We start from the raw sequence: 17,393 nt of genomic DNA, 5'->3' as shown, positions 1-17,393 counted from the left end.
ATTGCCCAGTGGTATTATAACTAGACTATTAATCTAGAAACTCAGATAATGTTCTGGGAACCCAGGTTCAAATCCCACCCAGTTTGAATTCAATGAAAATATATCTGTAATTAAAAATCTCCTGATGATCATTGTCGATCTGGATCCCTAACGTCCTTTAGGGAAGGAATTCTGCCATCCCTACCTGGTCTGGCCTACATATGACTCGAAAGCCACAGCAATGTAGTTGACTCTCAAATGCCCTCTGAAATGACCTTGTTAAAAATCACACAACCCCAGGTTATAGTCCAACAGGTTTATTTGGAAACACTAGCTTTTGGAGTGCTGCTCCTTCATCAGGTGGTTGAAACCAGACAGACAACCTGACATTGACCTAAGGCACTGGCCAAAATGGCCCTGTCCACCCTGCAAAACCCTCCTTTCTAATATCTAGTGCCAAAATTGGGAGAAGTATCTCACAACCTAATCAAGCCTGACATTGTCTGTAAGTTATTCCATGAGTATGACTATGTCCCAGACACGACCATCATCATCCCAGGATATGTTCTGCCCCACTGATAGTACAGATCCAACAGAGGTGGTGGCACACTGTGGAGTCACCCTGGGAGTCCTCAACATTGACTCTGCATCCCATTCAGGTTAAACATGGACAAGAAAACTTCCTTCTGATTATCAAGTACCATCCTCCCTCAGCTGTTAAATCAGTACTCCTCCATGTTGACAACACTTCAAGGTTGCACTGAGGGTAGCAAGGGAACAAAATGTGCTCTGGAGGGGGGGATTTCAACATCTATCACCAAGACTGGCTCGGCAACAGTACTACTGATCGAGCTGGTCAGTTCTAAAGGACATAGCTGCTGGACTGAGTCAGCGGCAGGTGGTGAGGGAACTAACAAGAAGGAAAAACATACTTAACCTCATCCTTACCAATCTGCCAGCTGCATATGCATTTTCCATGACAGTATCGGTAAGAGCGACCACCACACGGTCCTTGTGGAGACAAAGTCCTGCCTTCACACTGAGAATAACCTCCAACGTGTTGTGTGGCACACTATCACTGTGCTAAATGGGGCAGACTTCAAACAGATCTAGCAACTCAAGACTGGGCCTCCATGAGGTGCTGTGGGCCGTCAGCAGCAGAATTGTACTCCAGCACAATCTGCAACCTCATGGCCCGGCATATTCCCCCACTCAACCGTTACCATTAAGCCAGGGGATCAACCCTGGTTCAATGGAGAGTGGAAGAGGGCATACCAGGAGTTGCTCCAGGCATACCACAAATGAAGCATCAACCTTATGAAGCTACCAACCCAGATTACTTGCATGTCAAACAGCATAAGCAAGTGACAGACAAAGTTAAACGATCCCAAAACCAACAGATCAGATCTAAGCTCGACAGTTCTGCCATGTCCAGGTAAGAATGGTGGTGGACAATTAAACAGCCGAGTGGAGGAGGAGGCTCTATAAATATCCCCATCCTCGATGATGGAAGAGCCCAACACATCAGTACAAAAGATATGGTTGAAGCATTCACAGCAATCTTCAGCCAGAAGTGCCAAGTGGATGATCCATCTCAGACTGTTCCGGTGATCCCTAGCATCACTGATACCAGTCTTCAGCCAATTTGATCACTCCATGTCATATCAAGCAACAGTTGGAGGCACGGGATACTGCAAATGTTAATGGCCCTGACACCATTCCACCAATAGTACTGACGATTTGTGCTCCAGAACTTGCTGACCTTCCTAGCTAAGCTCTTCTTGTATAGTTACAATGGCATCTACCCTAACAATGTGGAAAATTGCTCAGGTATGTCCTGTACACAAAAAGCAGGACAAATCCAACCTGGCCAATTACCATCCCATCAGTCTACTCTCGACCATCAGAGAAGTGGTGCAAGGTGTCATCAGCTGTCTTGGGCCAATTGTGTAGGGCGGCATGGTGGCTCAGTGGTTAGCACTGCTGCCTCACAGCACCAGGGTTCAACTCCAGCCTTGGGCAACTGTCTGTGTGGAGTTTGCACATTCTTCCTGCGTCTGTGTGCTCCGGTTTCCTCCCACAGTCCAAAGATGTGCAGGTCAGGTGAATTGGCCATTCTAAATTGCCCATAGTGTTAGGTCAGAGGGAAATGGGTTTGAATGAGTTACTCTTCGGAGGGTCAGTATGGACTCGTTGGGACGAAGAGAATTGTAGGGAATCTAATCATCTAATCTTCACAAAATGAGATGAAAATTCTAACCAGACTGGTTTGTCATCAACAAATCTCTAATGCTGCATTGGGAGTCAGGCAAACGGAATATTTCCTGCTGATATCCCATGAAAGGAAAATATTGCATGAATGGGCAGAGGTGACTGGTCTGTTTCCAAAGTCAAAGTCAGCCTTACCCACATTTACTGAGCCCAACCCAAAAAATGTAACTCAATAAGTATTTTTTGTTACCAAATATGTTACAATGAAAAGGCTAATTTTGTGATTTCAAGCCTCATTTGAAGGGGGTGTGGATTAGGGATAGGGCTGTACTTTTTGCATCTAATTTTCTGAGCTCCATTTCCAGTGAGCATCAATATTGACCCAGTAACTAATGATAAGAAATGTTAATTAAATGTTCTCAAATTTACCAATTTATTTACGGCTGTTGATTTTGTCATATTTCAGGTTGAAAGGCATTTGGAGGCCAAATTGTGGAACAATATATTTGTCTGGGTTCAGAAGAAGGTATGTTGTGTGAGGACAGGTCATAAATAGTATTCCTCATCCAGTTAGCCAGTTTCTTGCTGGATGGTTACTTGTTGGTCACATGTTATATTCTACAGGGATAGAGGGCAGAGGTGGGTGGTCTGCACACATCCAGATCACTCTTCTGTACCCTGCCCAAAAAATAATGTAAAACTCACCTCACGGTTTAGAATTCCAGAGAGGATTGGGATGCAGAAAACATGAGATACATCATTCCTGATGAAGGGCTCCTGCCCGAAACATCAATTTTCCTGCTCCTCGGATGCTACCTGACCTGCTGTGCTTTTCCAGCACCACTCTAATCTTGACTCAGATCTCCTGCATCTACAGTACTCACTTTTGCCATACATAAAACATGTACATTCAGCTCCACCCTCCTCCCTGACCTACCACCTCCATCCCCACCCCCATTCACCTATTGTATTCTATAATACTTTCTCCCCACCCCCACCCCCCTCTCATTTATCTCCCCACTCTGCAGGCACCCTGCCTCTGTTCCTGATGAAGGGCTTTTGCCCAAAACATTGATTTTCTTGCTCCTCGGATGCTGCCTGACCTGCTGTGCTTTTCCAGCACCACCCTAATCTAGACTCTGGTTTCCAGCATCTGCAGTCCTTGTTTTTACCTAATTCACAACTTGGCTAACTCAAGAGCACCTAGCTCCTGCCAAGTACAGAAACACTAATGTAGGGCTCAGAGGAAGTCAGCATCCCATAGGACCATCTAAAGAACCTCATTGCAGCACTTTAAGAAGCTGAATGACCTTTTACATCTGCCAGGGTGAATGTGTGACTATTTCACAAGAGGACCCATATGGAAATATGAGAGGGTCCCATGTGCGTGGGACTGCCTAACGTCTTGGCCAAGTGCTCTACACGCAGCAGTGGTTTATGGGAACTGTGGGGAGAGGGGTGGGCAGCTTCTAAAGTGTAAAGAGTTGTTTGTTGACAATGATTGTTCAGAAATATGGATATGTTGGGCCCACAAATTAAAACATGATATTTCTGCAGAGGGTTCGCAACAATGTCACTTTTTCTCTGCAGGAGGAGGGTACATAATACCTACGAGAGGTCAAGGGTGAGAGGAGGAGCAGCTGACCTTGTAGTTTGCATTATTGTAGGAGGAGGGGAGCCAAATTAATGCTGATACACCATTGGTTGTGATGAAGTTGGAGGCCCTGGAGTACTGAGATTCTGTAGCTCTCTGTCCAGCAAAAGAAAAGTGCAAAAGTAGTGTTGGAGATAGGTGAAGAGAGAGGTCTCCTGTGGCAGCTGGGGAAGAGAGCAGGAGAGCTTTGATGGCTAAGACTGTGGAAGTATTTGCATCAATTTTGAAAGGGCCAAGGCTTCAATTGTGTGTGTGTGTGTACACGCACACGCAGATGGAAGCAGCACAAACCACATCACGTGTGCATGGACAGCATAGCATATGAATTGAACTTTAATTAGCCTGACTGACACATACAATCTCCTACCATTGGGATCTGAGCCTAAATGAAGTCATACGTGATTACCCGTCGAATTAAATATACTTGTGGGTGCCAATGCAAAATGCACAGTTTGAGTTCCAGTCTCTGCTCACAATCCCTGACTCGACAGTGGAATGCTACTAAAGTTCCACTGGACTGTTTCACCCTCTGTGTATTGGCCACAGTAACAGTGTTCACTCTCTTCATCGTATGCATCCATTAGTCACATACTCCATTTTCTTTAGATTGGTATCTGATGGTTGGTCAAGATTTGTAAAACACTGTCCAGTGGAATCCTGGGTGACATTGTGTATAAAATTGTCCTTTTGTCTTTTAAATAAACATTGGCTAAAAAGATAGGGTAAGCATGAACATCTATATTCATTCACTGAACACGTAAACATCCTCAAAATGGAGTCTGCAAAGCTAAAAACAGTGCCTGTGGCAAAGAAACACTAATAACCTCAATGTAATTCTGTGTTTCAAGCTGGGTTTGCCAATTGGATCGATCAAAGCCACTGTCTTAATAGAAAGTATCTTGGCCACATTTGAGATGGAGGAGATTCTTTATGAGCTGCGAGACCATTCTGCTGGGTTGAACTGTGGAATCTGGGATTACTCAGCCTCTTTCGTAAACAAACTTGGTGAGCAGGAACATCTCTATTTGTGTTAAGATTTGAAAGAATTGTTAATTGATTTCAAAATATGAAGACTTTTAGTTTCTATTGGTTACATTTCACAAGGGAAATCAAAACACAAAACAAGTTGAATCTCATCTAATCAAATCAATAATAGGGCGGCCCAGTGGTTAGCACTGCTGCCTCACAGCATTAGGGTCCCAGGTTCGATTCCAACCTCGGTCGACTGCGTGGAGTTTGCACATTCATCCCGTGTCTGCGTGGGTTTCCTCCGGGTGCTCCGGTTTCCTCCCAGAGTCCAAAGATGTGCAGGTCAGGTGAATTGGCCAGGCTAAATTGCCCTTAAGGTAGGTGCGTTAGTCAGAGGGAAATGGGTCTGGGTGGGTTACTCTTTGGAGGGTCGGTGTGGACAGGCTGAAGGGCTTGTTTCCACACTGTAGGGAATCTAATCTAATCTAAAAAAGTTGAACATCTCCCCTCCATCTCGTGAAATTGAAAGCATGGGTCATAAGTAGACACTTACAAATCCAAAACGGAATCCAGGAAAAAAGGTCTTGACCAGAGAGTGGTTAGAATGTCCATGGAGTATGTGAGGAAATTGAATCGTTACTTTAAGAGGAAGCTAAGTAAATGCTGAATGTGAATAAAATGGAAGGATTTACTGATTGAGTGGGATAAAGGCAGGTAAGAGACAGCTTGTGTAGAACACAAATGCAGGCTTAGATTAGTTGAGTGAAATGACACATTTCCATAGCAAAGCCACACGTCAGTGACTGAGTTGAAGAAGTCACACGTTGTGGAAGTTATTTCTGAGGCTTTCCTGCTAAGTTACCTTCAGAATTCACCAGCATTACTCCACGCTGAAAAGAAAAAAAAACACTGGAGATCATAGCATGTCGGGCAGCATCCATGGAGAATGAGCAGGTTAACGTTTTGAGTCTAGATGACTCTTCTTTTGAGCTGACGTGAAGTGCTGAAGACAGCATTTGTGCAATTGTGTGGAGGAGAGGGGGTTGGAGTGCTCGGGGAGAAAGGACGTTAACAATTCAGATGAAGTGATCAGAATGTGAGAATGGCAGAACAGTGGTGTGTCTAACTAGAAAGAACAGACTGTCCCACTGGAGTGAGGGGAGAGAGGATATAGTGACAGAGAATGTAACAAATAAAGCTAAACAAAGGGGAAGGAATGGGAGTGGGTTCGCAATCTGAAGGTGTTGAACTCAATATTAAGTCCAGGAGATTGTAAAGTGCCTAATCTGAAGATGAGATGTTGTTCCTCCAATTTGTGCTGTGATTTACTGGAGCATTATAGCAGGCCGAGGACAGACCCGTGGGCATGCTTATTGTTCCTCAGCACTTGCACTCTGATTGTCTCTCGGGGGAAATGGTGATTAGATTAGATTAGATTACTTACAGTGTGGAAACAGGCCCTTCGGCCCAACAAGTCCACACCGCCCCGCCGAAGCGTAACCCACCCATACCCCTACATCTACATCTACCCCTTACCTAACACTACGGACAATTTAGCATGGCCAATTCACCTGACCTGCACATCTTTGGACTGTGGGAGGAAACCGGAGCACCCGGAGGAAACCCACGCAGACACGGGGAGAACGTGCAAACTCCACACAGTCAGTCGCCTGAGGCGGGAATTGAACCCAGGTCTCCGGCGCTGCGAGGCAGCAGTGCTAACCACTGTGCCACCGTGCAGCCCACTGATGCAGTGGTTCAGATCACATAATCTTCTGGTGAACCAAGTTTATCTGGAGACTTTAAAACTTCAACCTGTGACACCTCCTCATGGTTTAGTTGATAATCGTTTGAAAATGATTTTACTGATAGCTGTGTCACAGAGTAAACTTTCACTGTCTTTCTTTTTGTCCCCATGTGATAAGCTCCTGACTTTAGGGAGGTGCTGAATGATCGGATTTAAACAATGTGAAACTGAATGAGAGTTTATCTATGGGGGTGTAGGTATACATGTAAAACATTTTTGCAAGCATCATTTTTCAGGCTGTCGTCGAGAGTTCCTTTTACCAGATCGCAGTAAATATGTAAATATGGAGAAACAGTTTTTGAAGAGCTACATGGACCTTCTGGTAAAGACTTGTCATAAGCGAGGTGCTCTTGCCACTGGAGGAATGACAGCACTCTTACTGCCCCAGGACAAGGGGAGTTTGGCCTGTCAAACAGTAACAGCAATTGTCACACGGTATGTACAGCTGCATTCACAATGATTACACTGCAGCGGGAATTAGTATCTGAAACAAACCCCATATACATGTGCATTCCTTTAACTTTGAAAGAGTTCTAACTGAATTCATTTTGCTGAAATAGTTGACTACTAGAATTAAAACTCAAAGAATACATGTGATGTTAAACTACAAAACCGGATAGATCCCAGACTCAATCACGGAAGAGGATCAGAAACAGAAACTTGGCCATATTATTGTCTTTCTAGTCTATAACCACTGAGGCTAGGCATACAGACCCATTCCAATTGTTACACATTCCACCATAGAGACCAATAACCAATCTTTAAAAGAAAATCACCAGAAATCCAGTGGTAAGAAAGCCAATTGCCAGATTTAACTTGCAGAAATGTTACTGTAACAAACCCCCTAAGACATGAATTAATAGTCAAAAGTTACTTCAAATACATTTCACTTTATGTTGTATCTTGTAATAACTATTTGATGTAGTGACAAGGTGTCCACTACTTTCCACAATAAATGTGGAACCATGACCAATATCTCAGTCTATTCAACATGGCGAACACTCTGTTGGAAATTTCACTTCCCAAAGAAGCATTTTGGCTAAAGTTCCTGAACATGATTACCAACAACCAGGCTCACATCTACAAAGTCTTTCTCACTGAGTAATCCCATCCTAATGACAAAGATTTAAAAGAGACACCCTTTCCCTTTCAATGATCTGGTGGACTCTGTTAACACTGAAACAGTACAAATGTGTCTCATCCAATCACCAATATCTTGCCCTGTCTTCAGCTCTTGTTTCTTTCTTACAGTATAACATGCAGTAAAACAATCTTTGCTCTATTCACAGAGCAAAATTTCCATTTTCATCTCTAGGATTTTTTCAAAAACTGCCATACTGTTCCACTGGAGAGAACATTCCTTATTTTGTCTTTACATGAATTCCCAGTGTACTCAAAATCATCAAACGGAAAGCATAGACTGATCAAACCCATTTCAATTAACTTTCTATTTACCTTATGCTTCTTTGCTGTTTATCCTCATGGCAACCTCATTCATAGCATTTCTTAGATTCTAATTATTATAATCAGAAAACTAATTAACCTTCTTTCAGCATAATGCTTAGTCCACTTTGGTCTTAAAGAGACATCACACAAAGGAAAATACCGGATTTTCCCAGTACAGTACGTGGGTCATCACACAACCAAAATCATGCATGAACATCCAGAGTCTTAAGTTAAACAATTGATTCAAAACTGGATATTTACCATTCATTGTTCATCATAACAACTACGAAAAACCACTCTGTCAGGTGTGAAGTTGGGAAAATGAACAATTGGTAGAAATTGTATATCCGTCTCCTTACTCCAGAACACTTTATTTTTGATCACTGAACTATGATCAATTATGGTGAATGAGGAACTATTTCATATATAGGAATTATTGATAAGAAAAAATACAACAAATGTTTGCCAGACTAATCCCTGGAATGGTAGGATTGTATTATGGAGAGAGATTGAGAAAACTCAGCCTGCATCCTCTACAGTTTTGAAGAATGAATTTATAAAATTCTGACAAGGTGTGACAGGGTGGAAAGCATTAGTTTTGGTGACTCTAGATCCAGGAATCTTAATCTCAGAATAAGGAACATGTCGTTCAAGGCTGAAAAGAGGAGAAATTTATTCAGTGAGAGGGTGGTGAAATCTTTGGAATTTTCTCCCAAAGAGGGCCGTGAAAGTTCAATCATTGAGCATGTCGAAGACAAAAATTGATAGTTTTCTGGAGATTAATCACATCGGGGAAAATTAGATACCATGGGAGGTAGTTGTTGAAGTAGGTGATTAGCTATGATCTAATTGAATGGCAGACCAGGCTCCATGGGCTGAACAGCCTTCATCTGTTCCTGTGTTCCTACTTAGAGGATGCCTTTCTTAATGGTGGCTGCTTGATCTGGCTCCATATGCCTTGTTCATCTGGTTTTATTAATTCCTACTTTTCATTTAATCGATTAAAAAGTACAAGTAATGCAGAACTTACATGGTTAAATACAGAATCTAACAGTGTTATCTTCATGCTTTAGTTTGAAGATGCTTGAAATAAATGCTGGAGTTGATGGATTCATGGTGTACGACATGGACTTGATTGAGCCAATGTCAAAGGTAATTTAACATGTATCTTGTGCATTCTGCAGGATTTAGGTTCTAAGTAAAATATCTGAATTGGCACAGTCTCGATTCAGTTGTTGCCCTTGTTAAATTGCTGTTGCAAAGCTCAATTCGGGCCACACATGTTAATTAACAGAGAAACTAGATTATCTGTGTGACTGGGTCATCACCCTCTTTGGCTTTTGAGTCAGCATATTGTGGGATTTATTCTCAATCTAAGAGCTGAGCATACGATTGTAATTTTTGTTGCTGCCATTCAAATGAAATATTAATCTTTAACCCTACCTGCTAGAACAGGCAGATATAAAAGATCCCATTGACAATGAAATGGTCCTAACTCACATCTCTCTCCCCTATACATATCATTGACTCATTTGCTATGGGGCATTAAGCTTGGTTGTTGCATGTAGTTATTCAAAAACAGCGATGGAAATATTTTGTGGAGGCATCAGTGTTGGACTAGGGTATACAAAGTTAAAAATCACACAACACTAGGTTATAGTCCAACAGGTTTAATTGACGTAACAAGCTTTCTGAGCGCAGCTCCTTCATCAGGTAGCTAATGATGAACAAACAGCGATCCGAAAGCTAGTGCTTCCAAATAAACCTGTTGGACTATGACCTGGTATTGTGTGATCTTTAACAATGAAATATTTTGACATATCTACCAGTACAATAACTTGCTACAAATGAAAATCCATTGTTTAAACATGTTTGAAAGTTTCAACAAGCATTAAGAGAACCTATAGAATTAATCACTGAGCAGCCAGCTGGAATCTGGAGAGGTGGCACTGTCACTACGACTGGGATTATTCCCACTTGACTACAGATGGTCCTGAAAGGCAATGCTGCAAGAGCCAAAATGATCCTAGTTGTACAAACAATAGGAAGCTGCAAACATTGAATAATTCCCTAATCCTTGTTTCCACTAATCTGTCCACAAGCATTCTGGATTTAAGTAAATCATATGCGACTCTAAGGAATGAGGGTATGCATTTCATTTTGGGTAAATTTTAAATATGGATTTCACAACATATTGTTGCAAGATTCTTAAAATGGGTGATAGGTTTATTCACAGACCAGAGGCTGTGGGAGTGTGGGTCTGGGTGGAGGCTCTTTGGAGGGTCTGTGCAGATTCAATGGGCTAAATGGCCTCTATTCTTCACTCTAGTGATTCTATGATCATTGCAAATTCTACAAAGTTCAGATTTGGACAGTCTCCTTTCTTTGCTGATTCTGGGAAATTAATATCAATCAAGCTGCTTGTGGGGATTGACCAGTATTGTAAGAAACAAATCATTGGACTCAATGGGAGTCTGAAAGGTTCAGTGTAGAGCAGAGCTGTCCAGGTATGAACTACTTATGAATCCTGCATCTTGGAAATCCCACTCTTGAAGCCAAGGTAATGGAGTCAGTGCTTTGTGCTTTTGTCATTCACTGCTTTTCTGCCTTTTGGAAAAATGCCATTTTTCAGATAATTTCGCAATTGAGTTCATGACATTCGCATTCCTTTATCGTTTAATCCCAGCTTTTCCTGGAACACACTGAGGGACCCAATCAGCTGCATATCCTAAGAAAAGATGTGGATGTGACTGCTAGTGATCTGCTCACCATGCCTTCTGTAAGTATGATAAACTGATGGTGATATTGAGAAAGACATTTCAAGGACTTCTTTACTCAAGAAGCACTATTCCAACTTAATTGCATAAAGCTATCAGTGCAGGTTCTGGAGATCCTTATACTAAAATAATTAATAATGTTTTCTCTGTAGTTAAAATAAATAGAGAAGTGATGTAAATAGGAAGAGGTAACTAACTCCAGGTAAACCAAATTACAATATCTTGCACTGTTATAAAAGACAGGGAGGAAAAAGTGAGGATGGCAGATGCTGGAAATCAAAGTCGAGAGTGTTATGTTGGAAAAGCACAGCAGGTCAGGCAGCATCAGAGAACCAGGACAATCAATGTTTCGGGCATAAGCCCTTCATCAGGAATCTATTAAAGACAATCCCAGATATCTGCTATTAAATCAATAGTTTTTAACTGTGTAATATTTAAACTTTGCCTTTTAGAAGTTTCTAAGAAAGTATAAAAGCAAAATATTTCACAACTGATAATTATTTTAAAATAAAAAAGGAAAATGAAAAAATGTAGTTGTCCACACAGATACTATCAGGAATTTGGGCAGCACATGAGGATAACTCCCTGCTTTTCATTAATGAATGCCCTGGAATGTTTAACATGTCCATGAATGCAGTGGGTTTTGTCAGGGTTTATTCCGAGCAGCTCCATGATGTAGAACTCTGCGATGCTGTTCGCTCTGTCCTCCAGGATGCACAAGGTGACAAATATCGACTGTGCCTGGAGGACCATCAACTCGGTGGGATGCTCTTTGGTGTGCCCAAAATTTGTTGGCCTTCCAGAACAAGGAGTTAACCTCAACTGAGTGTTGTAGACTAGCACATTGCAAAATCTAGGGCTCCGTATTGAGGACCGCACTAAAGCTTGGGGCAGCTGCAGCCACGGTGCAGTGGAGAAAGACCATTGTTTGAGGTCTTCCTGCTAAAGTTAAATGGGGGTCCACTCAGTTATCAGACCCTTCCATGCCTCCAATGCATGTGAATATAATCTAGTTTGTTTGGATAGAGTCAAAACTCCAATATTTGTTTTCTTAATATGCTACTGTATAGAATCTAACTGCATTTAATTACTATGCATTTAGATATTTTTCATGAATAAAGTTTATTTTGAAATTTAAGAAAATGTCCTTGAACTATAGAACAGACAGATGACACTTCAATTTAACACCCCACCCAAATAATGGAGCAGACCCTCAATATTTCATAGCAATGGGTGTGTCACTGCAGGTTACAAACTCAAGGTCTGAGGTGTGGATTGAAACCTCACTGTTGTAACTCAGAGGCAAGTGTGCAACTACTGAGTCAAACAGGCACTGAGTCTGTGTATTCTGAATCCTCTTTCCAACGGCTACCAAAATGATACTCACTGTGTTTTGCACTTTTGCATCATTCTCAGCCAGTTAGATCGCAGACTCACCTAATGTAGAAGGTAACAATGGGCATATTGGTTCAGTGAAGAGTGTTCTTCTGAGTTTTGGGTTAAAATGGAGTATGTGCCCAATAGAACAAAATTCATTTTTTAAGATTATCTTTTTCCTGCATCTAAACTGAGCAGATTTGATACAATCACTGAAATACAATTGTCCCCTCATTTTCTTATTTAAATGTAAATTATTTGTATGCTGATGGAACCATTCTGTAATGGAGCTTAATTGGTAGCACTCCTACCAGAGAGAGAGAGAAACTCCAGGTTAAATTCTTTGGTTCCAGAAACAGTGTTCAGGGCACAATTCAAATAAATCAATAAGAACCTTTCTAATTCTTTCAACAATTCTCCTGTTTCTCAAAAGGGGAGAAATGTATGACAAAAGGGGAGAAATACGCATTAGGTGTGACCTCATGAATGTCATACTTTTATTACATAGGGTGGAGTTACCCTGCATGGACTAAAATACAACATTGGAGTTGGTATTCTCTTCATTGAAGCATGGCTAAGAGGTAAGGACAGTTTTAGAATTTTCTTTTAGTGATCTCTCAAGTTACATACTGGAATGAATAATGCCTGTATGCAATTTGTTCATCAGCTAGGAATTGAACAAATTGTCCACACCATTCCCCCTTTAATCTATTAAATAGAAAGATATGGGTTATAGCTGAAGCCCAAAGCAGCTTGGAAATACAATAACTTACTTCCTAACAAACTAGGTGATAAATCTGAGTCTCTGAACTCAGTGCCAATACTCCATCTGCTGCTTGGAAGTTGGTTATTAGTAATATCTCAATCCACTAGATGGAGCTCCTTGCTATCATGACACACTGCAGGGAAATGGAAGGAGGTTGATATTGTCGAATCAATCTGTTCAAAGATGTTAATATTCAGCTCTGGTGCAGGTGTGACTTGAACCAAGGCCTCCTGACTCAGAGATAGAGACACCACCACCATACCACAAGCAGCTCTAGGAGCAAATGACAATAGGTGTAGCAATTAGCAATACAATAATGCCTGCAATAGATGAGTCCTAAATTTGTAATAACACTGGAAAGGAGATCTTGATTTCATTTTGAAAGTTTTCATGTTAACAACAGTTGTGATTTACAGCAGACTGTGAAAGTAATTAGTGTGCCCCAAAATATTGTACTGTTCCATCAGGGAAGAGATAAGAGAGAGAGGTGGTGGGTGGGGATGACCGTGGATTTGATAGAGGGCAGATTCCTTACCGTTCAAACGTCAGGAGCCTGTTATATGCTTTATACTGTTACAGTTTTCTCTTACATCCTCCTTCCCAAACTTCTTCACATTTTAAGTCCTAATATATTAAAGTGTCCCATGGTGTCTTGTCCAAATGGACCATTCTTCACATACCCACACAAACATGCACACACTATCTCCCCTGTACAGACACACAAGTTTGTGGGGTGAATTTGTACTTGCAGAATTACATTTTATTTTGCTCAAAAACTGCATAAATCCATGTAAGATTCTGTAAATCCCACTTTAGAAATAATATCTCTCTAACCTGACATTGTGTGACACAGACAGACTTCAAATTCACACATTCAATGCATTATCGGAGTTGAGATGTCACCTATTGTTAAAAGCTGACTTGAGAATGTAACTTTGAAAAAGTTAAAAGATTTGCAAATGAAGGAACCGAAACCACCATGATCATTCTAAAAAATGAAAGACTTGACTTGGTGAGGACAGTGCAGGAGGAAGAGAACCTGCATAGTTGCTACCTTTGCTGTTTGAATGTGTGTATCACTGGATATCGGAGCGTATCTGAGAAAATTAACAAACAGTGGAATTCACAACTACGTGTGTGGAATGAGCTGCCAGAGGATGTGGAGGAGGCTGGTACAATGCAACATTTAAGAGGCATTTGGATGGGTATATGAATAGGAAGGGTTTGGAGGGATATGGGCCAGGTACTGGCAGGTGGGACTAGATTGGGTTGGGATATCTGGTCAGCGCGGACGGGTTGGACCGAAGGGTCTGTTTCCATGCTGTACATCTCTATGACTCTATAATCTTGGTGCTATGAAGTCTGTATCTTATGATTCTACTCCACAACCACCTGAAGAAGCAGCGGCACCTTGAAACCTAGTGCTTCCAAATAAACCTGTTGGACTATAACTTGGTGTTGTGTGATTTTTAACTTTGTCTACCCTAGTCCAACACCAGCACTTCCACATCAGGCCTTAAATGAGGGGTGTCAATTTGCTGTTGCTTCTTCTCACCCACGTTCTCCAGGCAGGATATACATGTCCTCAGGCCCAAAAATGGTGATAAATCTCCCCCTCCCCCTCTCTAATACATGGGTAGTTAAATGTACTTCAATCCCCATCACTTTTTATTTGCAAGTCAAGTAGTGTGTTGCTACTTATACACAAGGATGATATTTTTGCACAAAATGTAGATTGCAAATAGCTCTATGAAGATGACTGGCAGGAATGTTGATAATTGTTCTAGCACCAACAGTATAAATTTACTGAGAAGTGAGATAACAAAAGTTTGAATCATGGATATATTTTCATTTAAGTCACAGCAACTTTATTTTTACTGTAGGCCAAGGTCACTTTTATTTTCGGGGTCAAGTGGAGGATTCTGCTACTGCAGAAATTTCCCGATCACAGGTACACAATTACTCTCTTCAATTATATTATTACTAAAAAAAATTGACATCTTGCACTTTGCTTCCACGGTATCAAATAAGCACTTTATGCACAAGTAATGTACTTAAGCTTCTAACAATAGGTTTATTCACCTTGGAATTTTTAATATCATATCTGACGTACTATGATAAGTGTCTGTGTTACATATCAATCACAGTCGAGATATCAGTACTACATGATGGAATATTTTCTTACATTTTTGTACATGTGTTTAGCATTCTTGAATCAAGTATGAAATAGGTCAAATGGAGAATGAAGTTACCTCTGCATTGTCTCAATAAAATGCCTTCATTCCAATATTGAAAAGACATACTTTATTCTCCATGTTAGAATGCCCATCCGAGGGCAGTTTTTTACTGTGATATCACAGACATTTGGAACTGGGTTGAAATTGCCAAAACTTGTTTTATCTGGGAAAACAAGACAGTATAGAGATGAAACATACATTCAGTTCTCTCAGAACTCATTATAACCTGTCCATTGTCTCTGCAGAAACTATAAACTTTTGTTGTGGTTTAGTGCAGTTTGTTTTATGATAGCTTACCCATACAGTCATTTTTCAGACAGAGTAAGCTATTTGATCATGGAAGGTCATTAAGGCATACATTGACCCTATTCCAAAGAGTTACAGTCACCTACACATTTTCAAGAGAGGGGAGTTAGTAGTAATTAATCAGGAAGGGGAACTTTTCATATTTTGTCTTTAGATTGAGGAAAACAGAGAAAAGAATGGCTACTGCATCTAATTGTAGTACACTCTATTTCCCCTCTTTAATCGGGTGAAATTCAAGTTTTTTCTCTTGGTCATACATCATCACTTTTACTGACAGAAACGTAGAAGAGGCTTTACCATCAAAATTCAGAACAGTTGTGAGCACATAGCAGCATGTAGCTGACAATTTTTGAGGTTGAAAATGTTCTATTAAGGCTTCAGGCAAATTAAGTGGGCTGAATCTTATATTTTCTTGGCTAAGTGAGAGTTGTGTTGAGCTTCTTGAAGTGATTTTGGCTGTGAGGCCTAGTGAGATTTCTCCCTTTACCTTACAAAGCTCATCTCATTAGCAAGTTACATTGCCCCTGTAGGGGGTCCCTCACATCTGACTTCCATGGCAGCTTATTCCACACCATTCCTGGACACTTAGTCTTTTGGTGAATATTCCAGCAGATGGTGATATCCCTTGCACTAGCATCAGCTTTAAAAGAAAGACCACTGTGCACCAGGGTGACCACTGCTACTGCAAAGCTGGGTTAAAGACTGCAGATGGGGAAAATGGCATTGCGATTCTCTGACAGCGAACTGGAAATTCTATTCAAGAGGGTGGTGCCTGGCAATGTATTAATATTCTTTTGAGAAAGCAAACAGCATAGATAAAGGGAATCTATATTTGTAATATAACTCAGATTTCCAAAAGACATTTAATAATGTGCCACATTCAAAGCTGCTTAATCAGGCCCATGGTGTTCAGAGTAGTGTATTAACATGGAGAGGGGATCGGCTAAAAAGAGTTGAGAAATCAGTGGGGATAAGGGGAGCATTTTTCAGGATGGCAACCTGTAACTATTTGAGTGCCTCAGGATTCAGTACTTTACGGTATATTTTAGGACAGGCAGTTCTGTCATCCAGGTTTGTGAATGACACAAATACATGGGAAGGCAAAGGATGAAAATGATACACCAAGTGTACATGAGGATACAGACAGGTAAGCAAATGCACAAAGTGTTGGTGGATGGAATATAACATGGCAAAATGTGTGGTTAAGGAAGAATGAGCTGATTATTACTTAAATGAGGAAAGACGACAGAAAGCTGCACCAGATATAGAAGTCTTTACCGCAAAGGACTGGAGAGGCCATGGTTTTAAGTATATTCAAGGCTGGGATAGACAGATTTTTAATCTGTAAGGGAATCAAAGATTACGGATAAGGCAGGAAAGCCATGGTCTCAGGTGAACAGCAGAATAGACTTATGGTCTTCTGTATGAGGGTGACTCCTGGAACGTGGAATGATTCTGGTTATTAATGTTTATGTCCTTGTGCAGATTAAGAATGTTTGGCATCAGGAAGGGCCATTGAGGTAATAAGTACAAAAGATTTTAATTTTAAAAAGTTAAATCTGATCAAATTCAATCTGTAACTGAACCAAAATGCTGTATAAATTAATCAATACTTCTTTCCTTTTGTACTCCACCTTTACAAAAAAAAGGGTATCGTTGTGGGGTTCTTATGACCTTATTGACCTATTCCAATTCATTGAGAAATTTGCATACATAAACCATGGTTCTGTTCATTAATTCACTTAGAAAACTAATGTTGATTAGATTAGACTATTTACAGTGTGGAAACAGGCCCTTCGGCCCAACAAGTCCACACCGACCCGCCAAAGCGTATACCACCCAGACCCATACTCCTACATTCACC

The 17,393-nt window shown here is 40.9% G+C and overlaps 1 protein-coding gene across 1 annotated transcript in view; it reads left to right on the top strand.

Moving 5' to 3' along the window:
• The window catches only part of ugl (ureidoglycolate lyase), a 77,075-nt gene that overhangs the window by 51,734 nt on the left and 7,948 nt on the right, over positions 1-17,393 (top strand). Inside the window, exons 8-14 of the mRNA XM_072584092.1 lie at positions 2,657-2,716; positions 4,693-4,849; positions 6,857-7,055; positions 9,140-9,218; positions 10,753-10,845; positions 12,729-12,801; positions 14,870-14,937. Coding sequence (XP_072440193.1) covers positions 2,657-2,716; positions 4,693-4,849; positions 6,857-7,055; positions 9,140-9,218; positions 10,753-10,845; positions 12,729-12,801; positions 14,870-14,937 — 729 coding nt within the window. The remainder of the gene's footprint in view (positions 1-2,656; positions 2,717-4,692; positions 4,850-6,856; positions 7,056-9,139; positions 9,219-10,752; positions 10,846-12,728; positions 12,802-14,869; positions 14,938-17,393) is intronic.

The sequence above is a fragment of the Chiloscyllium punctatum genome, chromosome 14, assembly GCF_047496795.1.
Source record: "Chiloscyllium punctatum isolate Juve2018m chromosome 14, sChiPun1.3, whole genome shotgun sequence".
NCBI classification, from domain to species: Eukaryota; Metazoa; Chordata; class Chondrichthyes; order Orectolobiformes; family Hemiscylliidae; genus Chiloscyllium; species Chiloscyllium punctatum.
This window is presented reverse-complemented; position numbering and strand designations above follow the sequence as displayed.